Source organism: Budorcas taxicolor, chromosome 11 (genome assembly GCF_023091745.1).
Source record: "Budorcas taxicolor isolate Tak-1 chromosome 11, Takin1.1, whole genome shotgun sequence".
Taxonomy (NCBI): domain Eukaryota; kingdom Metazoa; phylum Chordata; class Mammalia; order Artiodactyla; family Bovidae; genus Budorcas; species Budorcas taxicolor.
This window is the reverse complement of record NC_068920.1, coordinates 133977817-133995339: the sequence shown is the minus strand read 5'-3', so window position 1 is coordinate 133995339 and position 17523 is coordinate 133977817. Positions and strand designations below refer to the sequence as shown.

General features: G+C 37.7%; 1 protein-coding gene across 3 annotated transcripts in view; it reads left to right on the top strand.

The window, feature by feature from the left end:
• The window catches only part of NCOA1 (nuclear receptor coactivator 1), a 164786-nt gene that overhangs the window by 82483 nt on the left and 64780 nt on the right, over positions 1–17523 (top strand). For all 3 annotated transcript variants that reach the window (XM_052647980.1, XM_052647982.1, XM_052647981.1), the window contains 5 exons: positions 210–307; positions 8474–8651; positions 10543–10722; positions 11951–12046; positions 16528–16668. In XM_052647980.1, the coding sequence (XP_052503940.1) occupies positions 210–307; positions 8474–8651; positions 10543–10722; positions 11951–12046; positions 16528–16668 (693 nt within the window). The remainder of the gene's footprint in view (positions 1–209; positions 308–8473; positions 8652–10542; positions 10723–11950; positions 12047–16527; positions 16669–17523) is intronic.

Genomic DNA, 17523 nt, shown 5'->3' with positions numbered 1-17523 from the left:
TGCCACTTATTAGTTGTAAGATTACTTCACCTTTGTGAACCTCCATTTTATCATCTACAAAATGAGTATAATTAAGATTAAATGTGAAAGTGCCTAGATAATGAGTAAATGTTATTTGAATCTGAAACTAGGTGAATTTTTGTCTTCATGAACTTGACATTGTGGAAATGAGCTCCTTTCAGATGTGTGACTTTGTTTCTTTGTTACAGAGAAATCAACAACTGATGATGAAGTACAGAAATCGGACATCTCATCGAGCAGTCAAGGAGTGATAGAAAAGGAATCCCTGGGGCCTCTTCTTTTAGAGGTACGTGTTCTCATTGACTCAGAAAGTGATCAGAATCTTTGTTCTAGCCAATCTGATTTTTTCCTTTATCTTCCTTATATTTTACATCCAATTAATAAATTATAAAACAAAGTAAAATTTTAAATAACTTCTAGTGATTATTTTAATCTCAGAAACTATTTTGACAGTTGTTATTATTTCAGAATCAAATGCGAGGAACAGACATGAGAAATTTTCATAAAGGCATTCTAATGGTCACATGGTAAACTAAAGAAAACTGGCTTTGCTGTTTCTTTATGGTCGTTAGGACTAATTGGGAAAATAAAACTTGTGGAATTATTTAGCTAGCTAGTGCTAATTCTACTGTGCTGTGTGTTTAGTTGCTCAGTCGTGTCCGACTCTTTGCAGCTCCATGGACTGTTGCCCGCTGGCTTCTCTGTCCATGGGGATTCTCCAGGCAAGAATACTGGAGTGGGTTGCCATGCTCTCCTCCAGGGGATCTTCCCAATCCAGGGATCAAACCCAGGTCTGCCAGATTGCAGGCAGATTCTTTACTGCCTGAGCCACCAGAGAAACCCCGTTCTGCTGTAGGATTTTACTTCTGAATAAGGGATGCCTCGCTTTGTTACAGTAGGTGTTTTCTGACTAAGAATTTTTTAACTATTTATGTGACCATTGTAAGGGAACTTACTATTTTAACAACTCTCTGTCACACTTTTTAAAATGAAGAACTTTTAATCTTGAATTACTTTGTAGCTACTGTGTAATTTTCACCTGTTTTTTCCTATCTAATCTTTATTCCCTCTGTTCTCAACACGGATGTTTTGTTTCCAAGCAGGTTCATCACCTTAAGTGCTCCCTGCCATGCATGAATGTTTAAAAACATACATATGTGTGTATATATACACACGTATTCCCCCAAAATTAGGCTTTTCTATCTCTCGGCCTAATTTTATTTTTTATATATCTATATTTATTATATACATACATGTACATAGCTATAAATATGTGTGTTTAAATCATACATGTATTTTTATATTATATATAAAATAATTTCTTCTTTCCTGTCCTACCTCAAGGTCCTTCTTTCTGGTAAAGTCTTGCTAACACTCAGACTTGTATAGGTCTCTTGATTTTCTAACTCCTTTATACATTTTTTCCTATTACCCAAACTAATCCTCTGTTTTTGTAATAAATAGAATTCCCTCTACCAACACCACTAATTTGAGAATATTCTCAGCATTCCCTCTTTTGTAAAACTTCTTCATAATCCCCTTTTATAAAACTATCTCTTCTCTCTGGCTGCTCGTTAGCCTTTTTTCTCAGGTTTCTTTTTCTTGTAGTTCAGTTCAGTTCAGTCAGTCAATCATGTCTGACTCTTTGAGACCCCATGGACTGCAGCATACCAGGCTTCCCTGTCCCTTACCAACTGCCAGAGCTTGCTCAAACTCATGTCCATTGAGTTGGTGATGCCATCCAACCATTTCATCCTCTCTTGTCTCCTCCTTCTCCTGCTTTCAGTCTTTCCCAGCATCAGGGTCTTTTTTTATGAATCAGTTTGTCATATCAGGTAGCCAAAGTATTGGAGCTTCAGCTTCAGCATTAGTCCTTCCAACGAATACTCAGGACTGATTTCCTTTAGGACTGACTGGTTTGATCTCCTTGCAGTCCAAGGGACTCTCAAGAGTCTTCTCCAACACAATTGTTCAAAAGCTCAGTTTTCTTTATGGTCCAACTCTTACATCCATACATGACTACTGGAAAAACCATAGCTTTGACTCTCTTTCTTTATCTGCATCTTCAATGTTAGCTTCCCGCAGGTTCTTTTGGCTCTTTTCCTTTTGTTTTTTATTCTGTGCATATTTCCTGGACCGTTTTATCAATATCTGTATCTTTGTCTACATGATGTTTTTGTGTGTGTCTGTGTCTGTTAAAATACCAAAGGGGGCTTTCTCATTTGAAATGCTAATGCTAAATTGCTCAGTCATGTCTGACTCTTTGCGACCCCATGTAGCCCACCAGGCTCCTCTGTCCATGGAATACTCCAGGCAAGAATACTGGAGTGGGTTGCCATTTCCTCCTCTAGGAGATCTTCCCAACCCAGGGATTGAACCCGTGTCTCTTAAGTCTCCTGCATTGGCAGGCGGGTTCTTTACCATTAGCACCCCCTGGGAAGCCATGAAGTCTAAATAGTGAACCTAAAACAGATTTGAAATAGCAGACACCAGTTCTGACTATGTTAAGCAAATGTGGGCTTTCCTCATAGCTCAGCTGGTAAAGAATCTGCCTGCAATGTGGGAGACCTGGGTTTGATCCCTGGGTTGGGAATATCCCCTTGAGAAGGGAAAGGCTACGCACTCCAGTATTCTTGCCTAGAGAATTCCATGGACTGCATAGTTCATGGGGTTACAAAGAGTCCAGCACAGCTAAGCGACCTTCACTTTCACTTAACCAAATGTGAATTCATTGGGATACTATTTTGATACACAGAACCATGCTTAGAAATAAGGTGAAACTAAGGCATCTTGGTCTTCCTTGGTAGCTCAGTTGGTAAAGACTCCACATGCCACGCAAGAGACCTGGGTTCAATCCCTGGCTTGGGAAGGTTGCCCTGGAGAAGGAAATGACATGCCACTCCAGTATTCTTGCCTGGAAAACCCCATGGTCAGAGGAGCCTGGTGAACTACAGTCTAATGGGTTCAAAAAAGGTTTGGACACAACCTAGCAACTAGGCATCTTAAGGAGGCTAGAAAGGAGAAGCTATACAAATGGTCTCTTTGAAAGATCCCTCTGGACAGTACTCTGCTGCCAGAATGAATGTGTTCCAACCATGTACATTCTGATTGTAATTCTTCTCAAGGTTCATATTTAGGGAGGAAGTTTCCCAATGGCCTGATTAAGAATCCCATGAGACTTTATTAAATGGGGAAGAAGTAACTCCTCAAAGGAAATCAGACATTCTCTGAAAGGGGAAAAGGTAATTCTAGTTAAAAACAAATAAGCAAAGACCAAATGATACGATATGTACCTGTAAGTCACATAGGTATGTCTTTAGCCCAGATCTCTCTCCACAGCTTCCCTTTCATTATATCCTATTGCCTTTTCAGCATGTCCATCAGAAAGTTCCTCAGTCATTTCAAAATATAACATTCCTACAGCTAAATTTATAATCGATCCCCTCATCTCCTATTTTAAAAAAAAAAAAGTCAAAAAATTTAAAACTTGTTTTTTTCCCCCCTTGAGTCCCCTTTGTCTAGGAAAGGCACCTATCTACCAGAACCCTGAAGTCATTAATGAAGGATCACCCCCTGTGCTTGTTTCCATCCGCTGGAGGTCCCCAGATGCTGTTTGTTCTGCATCTGTAGATTTCTCTTTTGTCACTTCCACTGCCATTGCCGTGATCCAGGCTCACATTTGACCTGGAGTATCACAATAGCATTGCAGTTTGTCTGCCTACTTCCAGTCCACATGCCACACCCACTGCCAGAAGGATCTTTGTTAAAGCAGATCATGTCACTCTCCTGCTTAAAAACACTACTTTCAAAATAATCCCCATGGCTTTTTTTTGGGAGGGGGTAGGTAATGGTGCTTTACTTTGAAGTTTTTTAAAAAAATAACTTTTTATTGTTAAGTATAACACAAATATGAAAGTGTGTACAAGGTAATTTTTTTTTTAACCTCTGAGCTGTTTGCTCTGTTTGAATGTTCTTTCCACCCCTTGTCCCCCCGAGTTATTGCTCTGTGTCCTTCAGGCCTCAGCTCAGGTGTCATTGAGCCTCCTCCCAGGAAACTTTACCCACAACAGCCATTCCTTTGCCCATTTGGGATCTGTGCGTAACCTTTGTGAACGCCTCTATTGTACTACACTGTGACTATGTGTACTTGTCTTTTTCCCTCAGAGACTATAAAATTGTTGAGAATGTGTGTTTTATTCCCAGAACTTTGTCCAGTGACTGACACTTAGTGATACTCAGGGAAGCTTGTGTAATCATTTAAAGCGAGGGCTCTGAGAAGCCCTGGCCAGTGCGAACCCTGCGTTGAGACCCAGGGTGGTCCTCTTCAAAGGCTGATATCCTGGGAAGAGAGAAAAACTCTTCCAACTGATGATGCTATACTGAATGGAGTGGCATTTGTTATCATCCCCTGTGTGTAGCTCAGTGTCAGCCCAGCTGTGAGAACTTCGAGAAATAGGAAGATTCCTTCCCAGCAGCATACTTGGAAATTAATTATATGCACAACACATGAGGGAAACTTGTAGAATAAGAACAAATATTAGCAGGTTATATTTATTAGATACACTTTTAGATATTAAAAATGTTTATATATTCATAGGAATAGTTTCAAAGGATTCCTTGAAATGTTATGAATCTCTTGGGAATAGGATTTTGGCAAATCTTATACTATCCACTTAATTGTCATATTTTTTAAAATTTCAAGTATATATTTTATTTTAATTTAGAAGACAAACAAAAAACCCCACATATCCAGCCCAGGATAGGCTGTCTGCATCTCAGGAGAAGGTCAGCAGGACATCTCTGCAGCCATGGGGTAGCCTTTGTCAACCTGTTTTCCAAGCCAATCTTTTCTGGGGAAGCTCAAAAGAAACATGATGCCCCAGATTTCTTAGAGGAAATGATGAGTCCATGTAACCGAGGCCAAGCAGGGACCTGGTAAAAGTTCTGTATTCCCTGTAAGGCTGACCAACTGCATATTCCAGAGGCCAGCTACTAGAATAACTTCCCAGCTTGGCAGTAAGGTCAGGTGCAGTCAATGGGAGAGCCTGGAGAAGTCCCAGAAAGTGTGAAAACAGGAGCCTGCAGGGACTACAGACCTATTGCAAGGAAGGAGAACTTTTAAGTCCTTTGGGTTTCACAAATGCCTTAAAAATAATCGCACTGTGTAGTCCAGGTGAATCTCTCTGGACCTTGCTAGTGCTTCAGGTTTCTCTGCACACCACCCCTGTGTCCACGACTGGCCAGTCTTCAGAGTGGGCAGAGATGACCCCAAGAGTGGGTCTCGGTCTCTTCCAGCCCTGCTGCAGACAAAGGGTAATAACTTCCAGACCTAGAGACAGATACAGAGAGTGAGAAAAGCAAGGCAGAAGCTGACTGACTGAAGTTAGACAGGGTTGCTAGGGAGGCAGTGTCCTAGAAGGATACCCTGAAAGCTAGATAGAAAAATAAGGTGGTAACTTGGAAGCTGGGTAGTGTGTCCCTTGGAAATGGTTCGCCATGAAATAGCCAAGTTTTTCTTACTTGCCTGCTTTGTATATCAGTCCTGTTTCTTGCTCTGAGATACTTTGTTGTACCTGTGCATGCGTGTGTGCTCAGTCGTGTCCGATTCTTTGTGACCCCTTGGACCATAGGCCGCCAGGCTCCTCTCTCCATGGAATTTTTCAGGCAAGAATTCTGGAGTGGGTTGGCACTTCCTCCTCCAGGGGATCTTTCTTCGATCGCTTTGACCCAGGTATCGAACCCGCATCTTCTGCCCTGCCTGCATTGGCAGGCAGGTTCTTTATCACTGTGCCTCCTGTGAAGCCCAAACTGTTTTTTTATTAAACTCTTTTAAGAGGCCTCTGGGTGTTCTTTGGAAGGAGTGATGCTAAAGCTGAAACTCCAGTACTTTGGCCACCTGATGGAAAGAGTTGACTCATTGGAAAAGACTCTGATGCTGGGAGGGATTGAGGGCAGGAGGAGAAGGGGACGACAGAGGATGAGATGGCTGGATGGCATCACTGACTCGATGGACATGAGTTTGAGTGAACTCCGGGAGTTGGTGATGGACAGGGAGGCCTGACGTGCTGCAGTTCATGGGGTCGCAAAGAGTCTGACATGACTGAGTAACTGAACTGAACTGAAGAGGGCAGAAAGGAAAAAAAAGAAGTTAAATTATATTTACACTGATTCAGTTAATAGCTATGAACATTTAAAAATATCTTTTAGATCTTCTAAGAAAATGATATATGTTTGTATTTCAGTTATCCCTATTTTCACATAAACTTTAAGAAAAAATACATATATTGATCACCTGTTATGATATACTCTGATCTAATCGATAGCTACTCTGACTTTAAGAAAACAATTGGATATGAGAGTGGCTTCTTGTGCTCATCTAAATCCAAAATAGATTAGTGAAAAGTTTGTCTAGTGTTGAGGTTTTTAGATTATTAATCACATCCCTTTCCTCTTCGCATTATGAACTAAGTGAAAAATAGTCACAACAGTCAGGTGGAGTAAAAATAGTTTTATTTCTTTTTGTTCTTGTTAGAGAAGATATTAGCAGTATTTTTCATGAGAACAGTGCTGTGCTTCATTATTTTTTAAAATATTGATTGAATACTTTGGAAGGCATTGATTTTAAGATGTAGTTTCAAGTTCAGCTTATTTGAATATTTGGCTTAAATAATCACCTGAAAATTCAAGACACCTCATAAAAATGAGATAGATATAAGTGGAAAAATGTATCATTGGATGAGTTTCTGAGTCACGTTACTCATTTTGAAATGCTCCCTACCAATTATGTAAGTTTTTCTTCAGATTTCTTCTTTTTTTTTTTTTGGCCACACTGTGCAGCTTGAGGCATCTTCATCGAGGCTTGAACCCAGGCCCCAGCAGTGAAAGTGCTGAGTCTTAACCACTGGACTGGCAAGGAATTCCTTAAATTCCATTTTTAAAAAAATCTCAAATAGTGATTCTCCAAATTAATCAGAAGGTGTTGCATTTTCCTTTTTTAAGAAATGGGTTTTTAAAGCCCACCAAACCTGGAAGACTTCTGAGCAGTGAAAAGATTTTGTTTCCAAATGTTTAAACTGAGAAGATAATTTTTATAAGTGATTTACATCATTTTCAGCAACAAAATGATAACTGTGGTAACATTTCAAAACATCATTTTCATATACTGACTCTATAATGTGTCTTTTTGAAAGCAGTTTATTTTCATTGTTAAAATTTCATCTTTATCCTGAAGGAACAAAATTAAGTGTGTATATTGTTTGGAAAATACCTGCTGGGTAGGGTATTATCATTACCACACATCATCATAGAAAAGGTCAGCAAACTTGGGATACTTACCTTTTTTAAAAAAAGAAAAATGAGTAGCTCATCAACATTGTTAGACAGCTTTGTTAAGTCCTTTTTTACAAGTAGCCAGCAAATCATGTGTAATACCGAGGGTGGTTACGTCTTGTTACAAAATTCTGTAAATGTTCTGCTTTTTAAAGGACTTGTTTTTGTTGCTTTTCTACATTCTATAGCAAGTAAACTGCAATGTTGCAATAAACAGAAGGATTATAAATAAGGTATCACTGTCATCTTCTCCATTCTGGATCCTCTCTCAGATTCTGGTATGGACTGAGTGAGGCACCAGGGTGTCGATATGTTAATAAAGCTTAATTTCTTCCTTATGTTTTAGGTTTTACTATAAATAGAGATTCTGACTTTTTTGCCGCACCTCTGGATATTACGCTCCCCTTGGGCATATACATCTTCTTTTGGAGCTCCTGGGCTCCATCTCTGTGCATAGAAAGCCCTCTGTGACTTGGCTCCTGTCCACCTCTCCAGACTCACTGCTTGTCTTGTGCCATGTGCTCCAGCAGCTCCAAACTGCTTTTCAGTTCCCTTATGTGCCATGCTCTCTCCTCTGCCTAGAGTGTTCTTCCCTCATTCCTCTTTCCCTCCGCCGCTGTGCCTTTTATAACTCAGATCAGCGCCTCTAAGGAGCCTTTCTCTGCCTCCCACCTTGACCCCAAATAAGCATCCTTCTTTATACTCACAGAATAGTCTGTGTTTGTCTTTCATACTGTATTTCTCACTGGCATTTTATTAGGCTTATGTCTCTCCACTGTACCACAAGTTCCTTGAGGGTAGACACCAGGTCTTAACCCACAGTTTAGAGATGTTTATGACTGAATGGGTCAGTCGCTTACTTCACATTACTGCCATGAAATTTCTTTCTAAGGAAGAAGTTTGACATATTCATTCATGCCTACATGAAACATAAGTGTACAGTCTGTTTTAAAATCCTGTTCCCTCCACAGAGAACATGCAATATTAAATCTTCTATTTAATACCCTTTTTTTTTAACTTGACACATATTTCCACTCTCTTTTTCAATAGAGAAACATATTTGAGTATTTTTCTTGTCTCTTTTAGCCTCATAACCTCTTAATCCTTTTTTTTTTCTTTACAGGCTTTGGATGGGTTTTTCTTTGTTGTGAACTGTGAAGGGAGGATTGTATTTGTGTCAGAAAATGTGACCAGCTACTTGGGTTACAATCAGGAGGAATTAATGAATACCAGTGTCTACAGCATACTGCATGTGGGTGATCATGCAGAATTTGTGAAGAATCTGCTACCAAAATCACTAGGTAAAAGGAATGTGTTTTTTTAAAAGAATATGAGCTCTCTGTAGCTTCCCCTCAGTAAAGTATAATTATTATTATGTTTATAATATATGGTATTCTATGTCATACATATTTTAAATATTTTAAAATTTAATTTCAGCCTGAGATTAAATATGAAGGAGGAACATCATCAAATAGCTTATAGAGAACATTCCTTTTATCCTCTTCTTCTAGATTTTGCCATAATTCTGTGACAGAGTTAGGAAGCAGAACAGTTAGTCGTCTTACCACAAGAAGCTTCTGCTTGGAATTCCTTTTGTTTTGAATTTTAATTATGTCTAAGGAAGAGACAAATGTATGTAATTTATCCTACCACCTTGCTTAGAGAAAAGAAAAAAGGAAGGAGGGAGGAAAGAATAGTGTTCATATTACATACTTACTAAAATGAACATTTTTTGATGTAAGTGGTTTCAACTCACGAGTTCCAAGCATGGTTGAAGTTCCGTCCAATGGTTGGATGGGCTGTTCACTGCCAGAGGAGGCTAGCTGAGAGGATAGATAGGGCTGACTTCCAGCCTGTGTTCTCTTCACTAAGCCATGTACCTGCTCCTTAACCTGTAGGCACTCCAGAAGTTGGGAGGAGAGTCTTGGCTAGAAATCCTGTATAACTAATCAAACATGAAAATAAAATGTTATCCGTAGCTCTTTATTTCCTATGTTGTTCACTTGATGAAATGGAAGTGTTATTTCTTCTTTGAAAAAATACTATGTGTTTACTGGGAGCCTGAAACGATTATTACTATTAAAATTACTAGTTTCAAGGGGTTATTAGGGGGTCTTAATGTGGAGTGTGAGTGACTTGAGAGATAATATAGTGGATTCCTTTATTTTAAAGATGAGGCAAAGATTAAGTTATTAACCCAAACCTCACAACTAGTTCAAAGAACCAAGACTCCTTACTCCAGTATAGGTTTGTTTCCATGATATCCTCTAACTGTTGTAGAGTGATGAGATAATAAAAAAGAAGGAGATTCAACAGCAAAGCTATGGTAAGAAAGCTGTTGGGAATGGTGAGAGAACAGCCTGAAAAACCCTATCTCTCACCATGGCTTGAATATAATATTATAACTGAAAAGTAGTGACTTGCTACACAGTGATTCTCACTTGACATGTGTAAATATCTGCTGTACAATGGAATTCAGTTTTCTTACACTGAATCCAGTAACATTTCTGTTTTAGCAATCATTTTAATGAAGTAAAATGATTATCTGCTATATTTAAGGCATTGTAGCATGCAGATTGTGCAAATAAAATAAAGAGCAAGGAAAAAATGATTTAAAAAACCAAGGTTGGTCTCTTGTCTATTCTAAATTTTTTTTTTTTGAGTGATAGCCTTATTTGAAAAACTTTGATTCCTCCAACTAGAAGGAGGAACATACAACATACTCTCAAGCCATCCCTTAAGCATCCATGCCTTCCAGGTTAAAATTCTCGCTTAGTAACAGACCTATGATTGTCAATCTTTTTTTTTCCCCCCAGTGCCAGAGTATAGCAGGAAGCAAGTGGAAAAGCTTATTAACTAACTGCTATAAAATTCTGAGCAAAAAAGCAAGAAGCTATTAATTTTTAATTTTGTCTTTGTCTGTTAACGAATTAGGGTATTTGTAAGGCCTTATCTTTGAGGGTGGAAATACTATACAGTTTCTTGCAAGTTTTACATTTCTCTAATTGGTAAAAGGATTAAACTTGCAAAGGAAGGTAAGTCTCTTTTTGCCTCAGGATAGTGTTAGATCTGAAGGGGTCTTTTAATCTGAGTATCTAATTAAGCAGATGAGTAAAGGTGTGTCGTTTGTATCTTCAGAGTTTGTACCTTTTCATCTCCTTCACAGGCGTATAATCAATTTTTCTTTCACAGTGAATGGAGTTCCTTGGCCTCAAGAAGCAGCACGCCGAAACAGCCATACCTTTAACTGCAGGATGCTAATTCACCGTGCAGATGAGCCTGGCCCCGAGAACCAGGAAGCTTGCCAGCGGTATGAAGTGATGCAGTGTTTCACTGTGTCACAGCCGAAATCAATTCAGGAGGATGGAGAAGGTAAAACAGGGTGGTTTTAAGGTGTTCGATCGCTTTTCCCGTGGTTTTAGAAACAGAGAGGAAATTGATTATAAACTGCCTTCTTCAGATGATATTTTTGGTTGCTATATTATATATCTTAGTGGCTCTTCAATTTGCTATATATTTCTTAATACTTAAGAAAAAAATTGTTAACATCTAGAACTACCCCCCTTTAAAATACCCCCAAATTCTCAGTTGTAGCTGACATTCCCACTAAAATGTCACATTCAAACCAACTTGCTGCCTAGAAATAAGAGCTGTAACTTACTGCTGCCAGTTGGAAATACACCAGATGCAGCAGGCTGTTGAACAGCTCTGATTTTTAGAAAGTTTCAAGCTTAGCGTGTACGGAACACTGGAGAATAGAGCTAGCACTTTTGAGGCCATACAAGGTAATTTATAAGGAGAAAGCTTATGAGCAGATGAAAACACAGCTGAAGCTCTAATAGGAATAGGGTATGAACATGGTATTAGTTAAATACGTTTCAGTGGATGAGTTTTCCATGCACACTTAAACTGAACTAAGTTAAGAACACCACAAATTGGTGGAGTAAGGAACAGGGAAGGAAGCTGTGGAGGTCAGTCAGATGCAAAAAGGCTTGTCTGTAGTGGGTCCTACCTGGGAAAGGGTAAAACAGTCAGCTGGGAGCTTTTTACAGAATATACATGCAGGCCTGTCTCATGTTTAGCTGTGTGATACTGTGTGCAGCCTCTCACAAAAATGGAAATGGGACATTCAAAAAAATTACAGGTCCTAAGAACATAAACGTCTTCTGTCAAGGGCAAAATAATGCCTCTTCAGAAACAGTTAAATGTTGTTCTTTTTTCATATGATAGTTTGTGATCTGCTTAGTGGTTGTAGGAATAATCTTTGTAGCCATTAATGAGTATAGGAAATTATGAACCTATATTTTAAAAACCACTCTGTTGCTTGAATCTAGCCAAAACTACTTCTTCAAACTGTTATCTGCCAAGTACTTGAGATTCTTCGATCTCCTCTAGTTTATGTAAGAATATTCAGTGGGAAAGGATAATTGATTCCAACTAGACCTCTTTCTGGAGCTATTAGTGTTTGGTTGCGAGCAATTTTAATTCTGATAGATCTTACAACATGTATTGTTTTTACAAAAACCGTTAATGGCAGGTAATAGATGTGAACCACTTTCTGTCCTCTTTTCCTTCAATTTCCTCTTCTTGTTTTGGGCAGATTTCCAGTCATGTTTGATTTGTATTGCACGGCGATTACCTCGGCCTCCAGCTATTACGGGTGTAGAATCCTTTATGACCAAGCAAGATACTACAGGTACTAGCTGCAAAGTTCAGGATGTTCTTTCAGCATTAATGAATGTGACTGTCCCCTTAAAACTAATTGTGTTCCTCTCTTCTCTGCTGTTCAGCTGCTGTTCACTAGTCCTCTACAGAAAACATTTCAGATGTGGTCTTGATATTGTGCATTTTAGCTACTGTCAATATTGTTACGGGAGGGTGCTGGAGAGGAAATTATTTTATAGTTATTCACATATCTCTGTTTGTTGATTATAAGTTATTTCTTCAAATTCATGAAAAGAAATTGGCAGTGTTAATATAGTTGCTTACAAATAGATACAAAAGGGTGGTTTTAGTATTGTGCATAAATGTATCTGACTGTTTCATTTTTCCTTTATTCTTTTCCTTTAAATGGATTCAGCACATACTGATCAAATGCCTGAAAGTGCCTGTCATATGTATGATTGCTCTGGGTATACATGGTTGAGCAAAAAGCAATGATATGATTACAGATTTGTACTTTTTTGATGGAAAAGATGTAAGTGGTATAAGAGAAGCTAATAGGGAGGTCCTGTTTTAAAAATCAGCTGGTTAACAGAAAGCTTGTCAAGCTGATACCACACAATTAAGCCCCAAAGGATGCCAACTGTGCCAAGTAAGAGTGTTGGAAGGGTGGGTGCATTGAGGAAGGGTGCAGAATGAGTGCTCCTGATTGAGGAAACAGAGCTGCAAAAAGTTCTAACAGAGACGTCTGTTAGAATTAAAAGGAGGAAAGGAGGCAGCCACAAAGTGAGTGAGTGCCTGAAAATAAGCCCTTCTTTTTAAAGACCTACTTCAGATTTGATTTTCAGCAAAACCAAATTGTTACTGTTGTTTAATATAAAGAATTTCTCATATGTTGTTTAATATATATATATTTTTAAGATTTCTTTGGCTATGCCTCGTGGCATGCTCAGGATCTTAGTTCCCCGACCCGTGATCAGGCCTGCACCCCCTGCAGTGGAAGCATGGCGCCTTAACCACCAGACCACCAGGGAATTCCCCTATATTGTTTAATCCTGTCTTCACTTTGTCAACTAGGTTTTCATCAGTGAGAATTGTATATCACTCACCACTCTAGTTTTAAAAGAGAGATAGATACTACAGACGTATAGCAGACCAAGATTTTAAAAATCATTTCTACTAAATTTTATTCTGTTAGCATTTACTTTTTTACTTTACCATTGTTTATAACATCCTCTTACAATATTTATTACTGTTTTAGCCCCAGAAATCTTTGTTGTATGCTTTATTCTTGGGTTTTAAAGATAAACTCCCAACTGCTCTTACTAAAGAGTAGTAGGTGGGGATACATTGGCACAGACAATTGAATACAGCAAAGAGAGTGTCTGGGAGCTTAGATATACAGCATCTAAGTGTAGTAACGATCAATTTGCATACCTTTCCTTTCCCTTTTTGAGTCTAGCATGTATTTGTTACTTTCTACCAGTGAACAACACTGGAAAAATTTAATAAACCCTTATTGAAAAACCAAAAATATTATTGCATGAAGGAAATATAGGGTCTGTTAAAAAAAATATAGCTGATGTTTTGTGTCAGTAAAACCAAAGAGGGCTTGGGAGATAGCAGAATAAAAACTTGTTGGAAAGGGGTGATGGTTAGTCCACAGAATAAATGTGGAAGACAGGGGAGGCCTAAAAATTATGAGGATAATTTAGGAACAGTATAGTTCAGCTTTTCTTCAATTGTATTTCCATAAACTGAATCCTAAATTAGATTGTTTTAAAAAAAGACTGTATTTTTCTATAGGAACAATGATACAACTGGTAGTTTTGTTTCTGACCAAGGACCCAGCATTAAAATCTTAATATGCCTGATTTTAGAATAAATTTGTAAAAATTAAAAAGCTCTGAATCATGGAGTAATCATAAATCTAGAGGGAACCTCAGAGATTATAGAATCCAGCCTGCCCATTTTACACATTAGGGAATGGTGACTTTTCCCAAACCAGGCAACTAATTACTGAGAACAGGTATCTTTAGGCCCTAAAATAGGATTCTTTCTTTATATTGTGTTTTCTTCCACCAATGCACTATTAAAAGGGCATTACCGTACTGTACACAGTTACCACACAAAAAATACCAGAGAAAATATAAAGTATAAAGAAAATATAAAGATGCCAAAATAATATGAAGTATTCTTAAAATATAAAATTGGCATTATATCATGGGATTGAGTTAGATAAGCAATCATAAACTAGTTATAAAAAGTATCAGATATTTAATTCCTTAAATTTTAGCAGTACTTCCAACTTTACCTGAAGTGGTTCTTGTCCCTTAAAAAGTTTTCTCCCTGGAGATGTTGAACAGTGGTTTGGTTGGTTTGTTAGTTAAACTTTGCTCTAGCAAGCAGAAGTATTCTAAGTCAGCCTATTTATGATTCCCTCCTAAGATACTCATCACATTACTCATCATTTGTTGCCATTGCTGCTGCTGAGTCACTTCAGTCATGTCTGACTCTGTGCGACCCCATAGATGGCCTCCCACCAGGCTCCCCTGTCCCTGGGATTCTCTAGGCAAGAACACTGGATTGGGTTGCCATTTCCTTTGCCAATGCATGAAAGTGAAAAGTGAAAGTGAAGTCTCTCAGTCGTGTCCGACTCTTAGCGACCCCATGGACTTGCAGCCTACCAGGCTCCTCCGTCCATGGGATTTTCCAGGCAAGAGTACTGGAGTGGGGTGCCATTGCCTTCTCCATTGCCATTATTGATAATTTAATTACTTTCTACCCTCCATTTCTACAATTACAGACTTCATTGCTCTCATGTGGCCTAATACTGAACTTGAACACATAAGCACACACACACAGGCCTCCCTTTGTCACTGCATATGAGGAGTATTATTGCATTTGAAGATTATATAACAGTGGATTCTCTGCTATAACCAGTTCTTAGTCCCTTATGTGATGAGACAAAAATTGAATAACTGAAACTGTTAGGAAATCCAAAATTATCTATAGTTTCAATCAGCCTTCACCAGGCTGTCCCCAAACTGTTCTAAAATAACAAGAATTCCCTCATTTAAATTTTGATTTATTTTCTTTCTACATTTATGCCAAGACTTGGGTGACAACCTGATCTGACATACTTGGGTATATTGGATTCTAGACCCTACTTTATAGAGGTCTAATAAAGATTTTATTTCTAAAGAATCCAAGATAAATATGTAAAGAAGGGATTAGTTAAAGAGGCACAAACAGTACAATAGATTTGAGTTGATTGTGTGAAAAAAAGGAAGATGAAGAAAAGACAACCAGGTGTTCACAGAAGAGGAAACTTGAGAGGTGAATAAACATGAAAAATATTCACTCTTATTAATCAGGGAAATACAAAAGTTAGACCATAACCATAAACCAAGTGGTGGAGAGGATGTTGGATTAACTCTTATAAAAGTTTCTGGGAGACAGTTTAATATAAAATTGAACATTCATGTAACCTATGACTCAACAGTTCTATTCCTACTTATGTACCTCATGCACTATGGAAAATGTGAAAGATACTCATAGCAGTATTGATTGTAATGACAAAAAACTGGAAACAGCCTAGATTGACAGGAAAATATAAAGACAGAGGGATGTGACAAGCGTGGAGTACACACTTAGTGGAATGGTATTGATGATCTTGGTAATATTCAAGCTCTGAAATTGGATGAGGCTTTGTAGGTCTCACCTTAATAATCTAACACACATACACATATATGTATATATCTCCCCTATATTATCTTATATGAATACAAGATTTATAGAAAATAAAACTGATCTGAAAAATCACCAACTGGATTAAATGGCCCCCAATTAAGAAATAATTTGCCTGAATTCTTCCATAATCATTCAGGAAACTTATTTAAATGTGATAACAGTATCAAATCAGCACTAAATTTTATAAAGCATATGTTCTGTTTGCAGATAGCCTAGCAGATCTTAATGTTCTCACTTATCTTTTTCTGATTTAACTTTTTTTTACCTTCAGTCTTTACTCTTAAGTGCAATATTGTTTACAACTCAAGAGGAGGTAGAAAAGGAAAGACTTGCTTACTTTCTCATAGTCTCTTCACTTAATTACTGGAAATTAATTTAAACCAAAATAATATAGTTCATCTCTGCCTCTTCATCCACAGTAAGTCATTAGTATATAGATAGCAGGATCCAAAGAGCAATCCAGAAAAGTTTGACCTACATTAGTATCCATAGCTTTGGGTCTTTATGGTATGACTTTAATACTTGATTGATATTGAATTTGATGATGTGATACAACACACTCCAAGGCCAAAACAATTTTGTATTTTCATGTCACTGATATACTCTGTTACTATATATAATAAAAATTAATAGTGCTTTTTAGTGCTTTTGTCCATTAAGCAGTTGAGAGGCAGCAGAATATTTTTAGATGCATATTAGTCTTGAAATGTGAATGACATATCCAGAGGCTATCATACATGTAAGCTTTCATTCTTTGTATAGGTAAAATCATCTCTATTGATACTAGTTCCCTGAGAGCTGCTGGCAGAACTGGCTGGGAAGATTTAGTGAGAAAGTGCATTTATGCTTTTTTCCAACCTCAAGGCAGAGAGCCATCTTATGCCAGACAACTATTTCAAGAAGGTAAGGTTTTTTTTTTCCTCTCAGCTATTTTTATTAACCTTGCTCTTTATTAATATTGAATAACATATATACAATCTATGGGTTGATAAGTATTTTCTTATCAAGTATTGCGATTAGTTTTTATAATTATCAGTTTTAGGAAAGGAAGAAATGGGTAAGCAAAGTAATTCATGAGTAGATACTGAATTTTGGGATGCACATTTTAAAGAACAGGGTATCATGTGGTGGTCACTCATTCATTCATTCAGCAGACATGTATCAAGTTCTTCACATACGTAGAACACTATGTAAGGTGCCAGGGATTCAAGGATGACAAAGCAGGGTTTTGGCTTCCAGGAGCTCAAAATCTATTGTATTGGGAGGATATATGACTGTTTTAAAGATCTATGTGGCCTGGGCCATAATAATAAAGATAAAACCAAAGAAGAAAAAAATTAATTCTGACTTGAGAATCAGGGATGGCTTTAGAGAGGAAGTGCTATTTTTGTCTGCGTTTTAGAAGATCACTCCAAGCAGAACAAGCATGTCAAAGGGCTTTTGGATAGTACAGATCTATATCATGTATGTAGATCTGTGCTTCATGACCATTACAGTACCAGTATCTCCTGACTCACATGGGAGTTTCAAGTTAAAATTATGTCATATGAAATTATTAATTAATAATTAAACAACTGCTATGTCATAGTAAATGACACAAGCATATTCCCATATTCCCACCCTTAAGGAACTTAACAGTATTTTAGGAAAAATAGGAAAAATTAGCTGAGAGTTAAGGCCAGAAAATTTATAAAGATTCAAAGATAAGGAGTTTTGATACATTTTAAAATATTGTCATGAAATTATGGGAGCCTAATA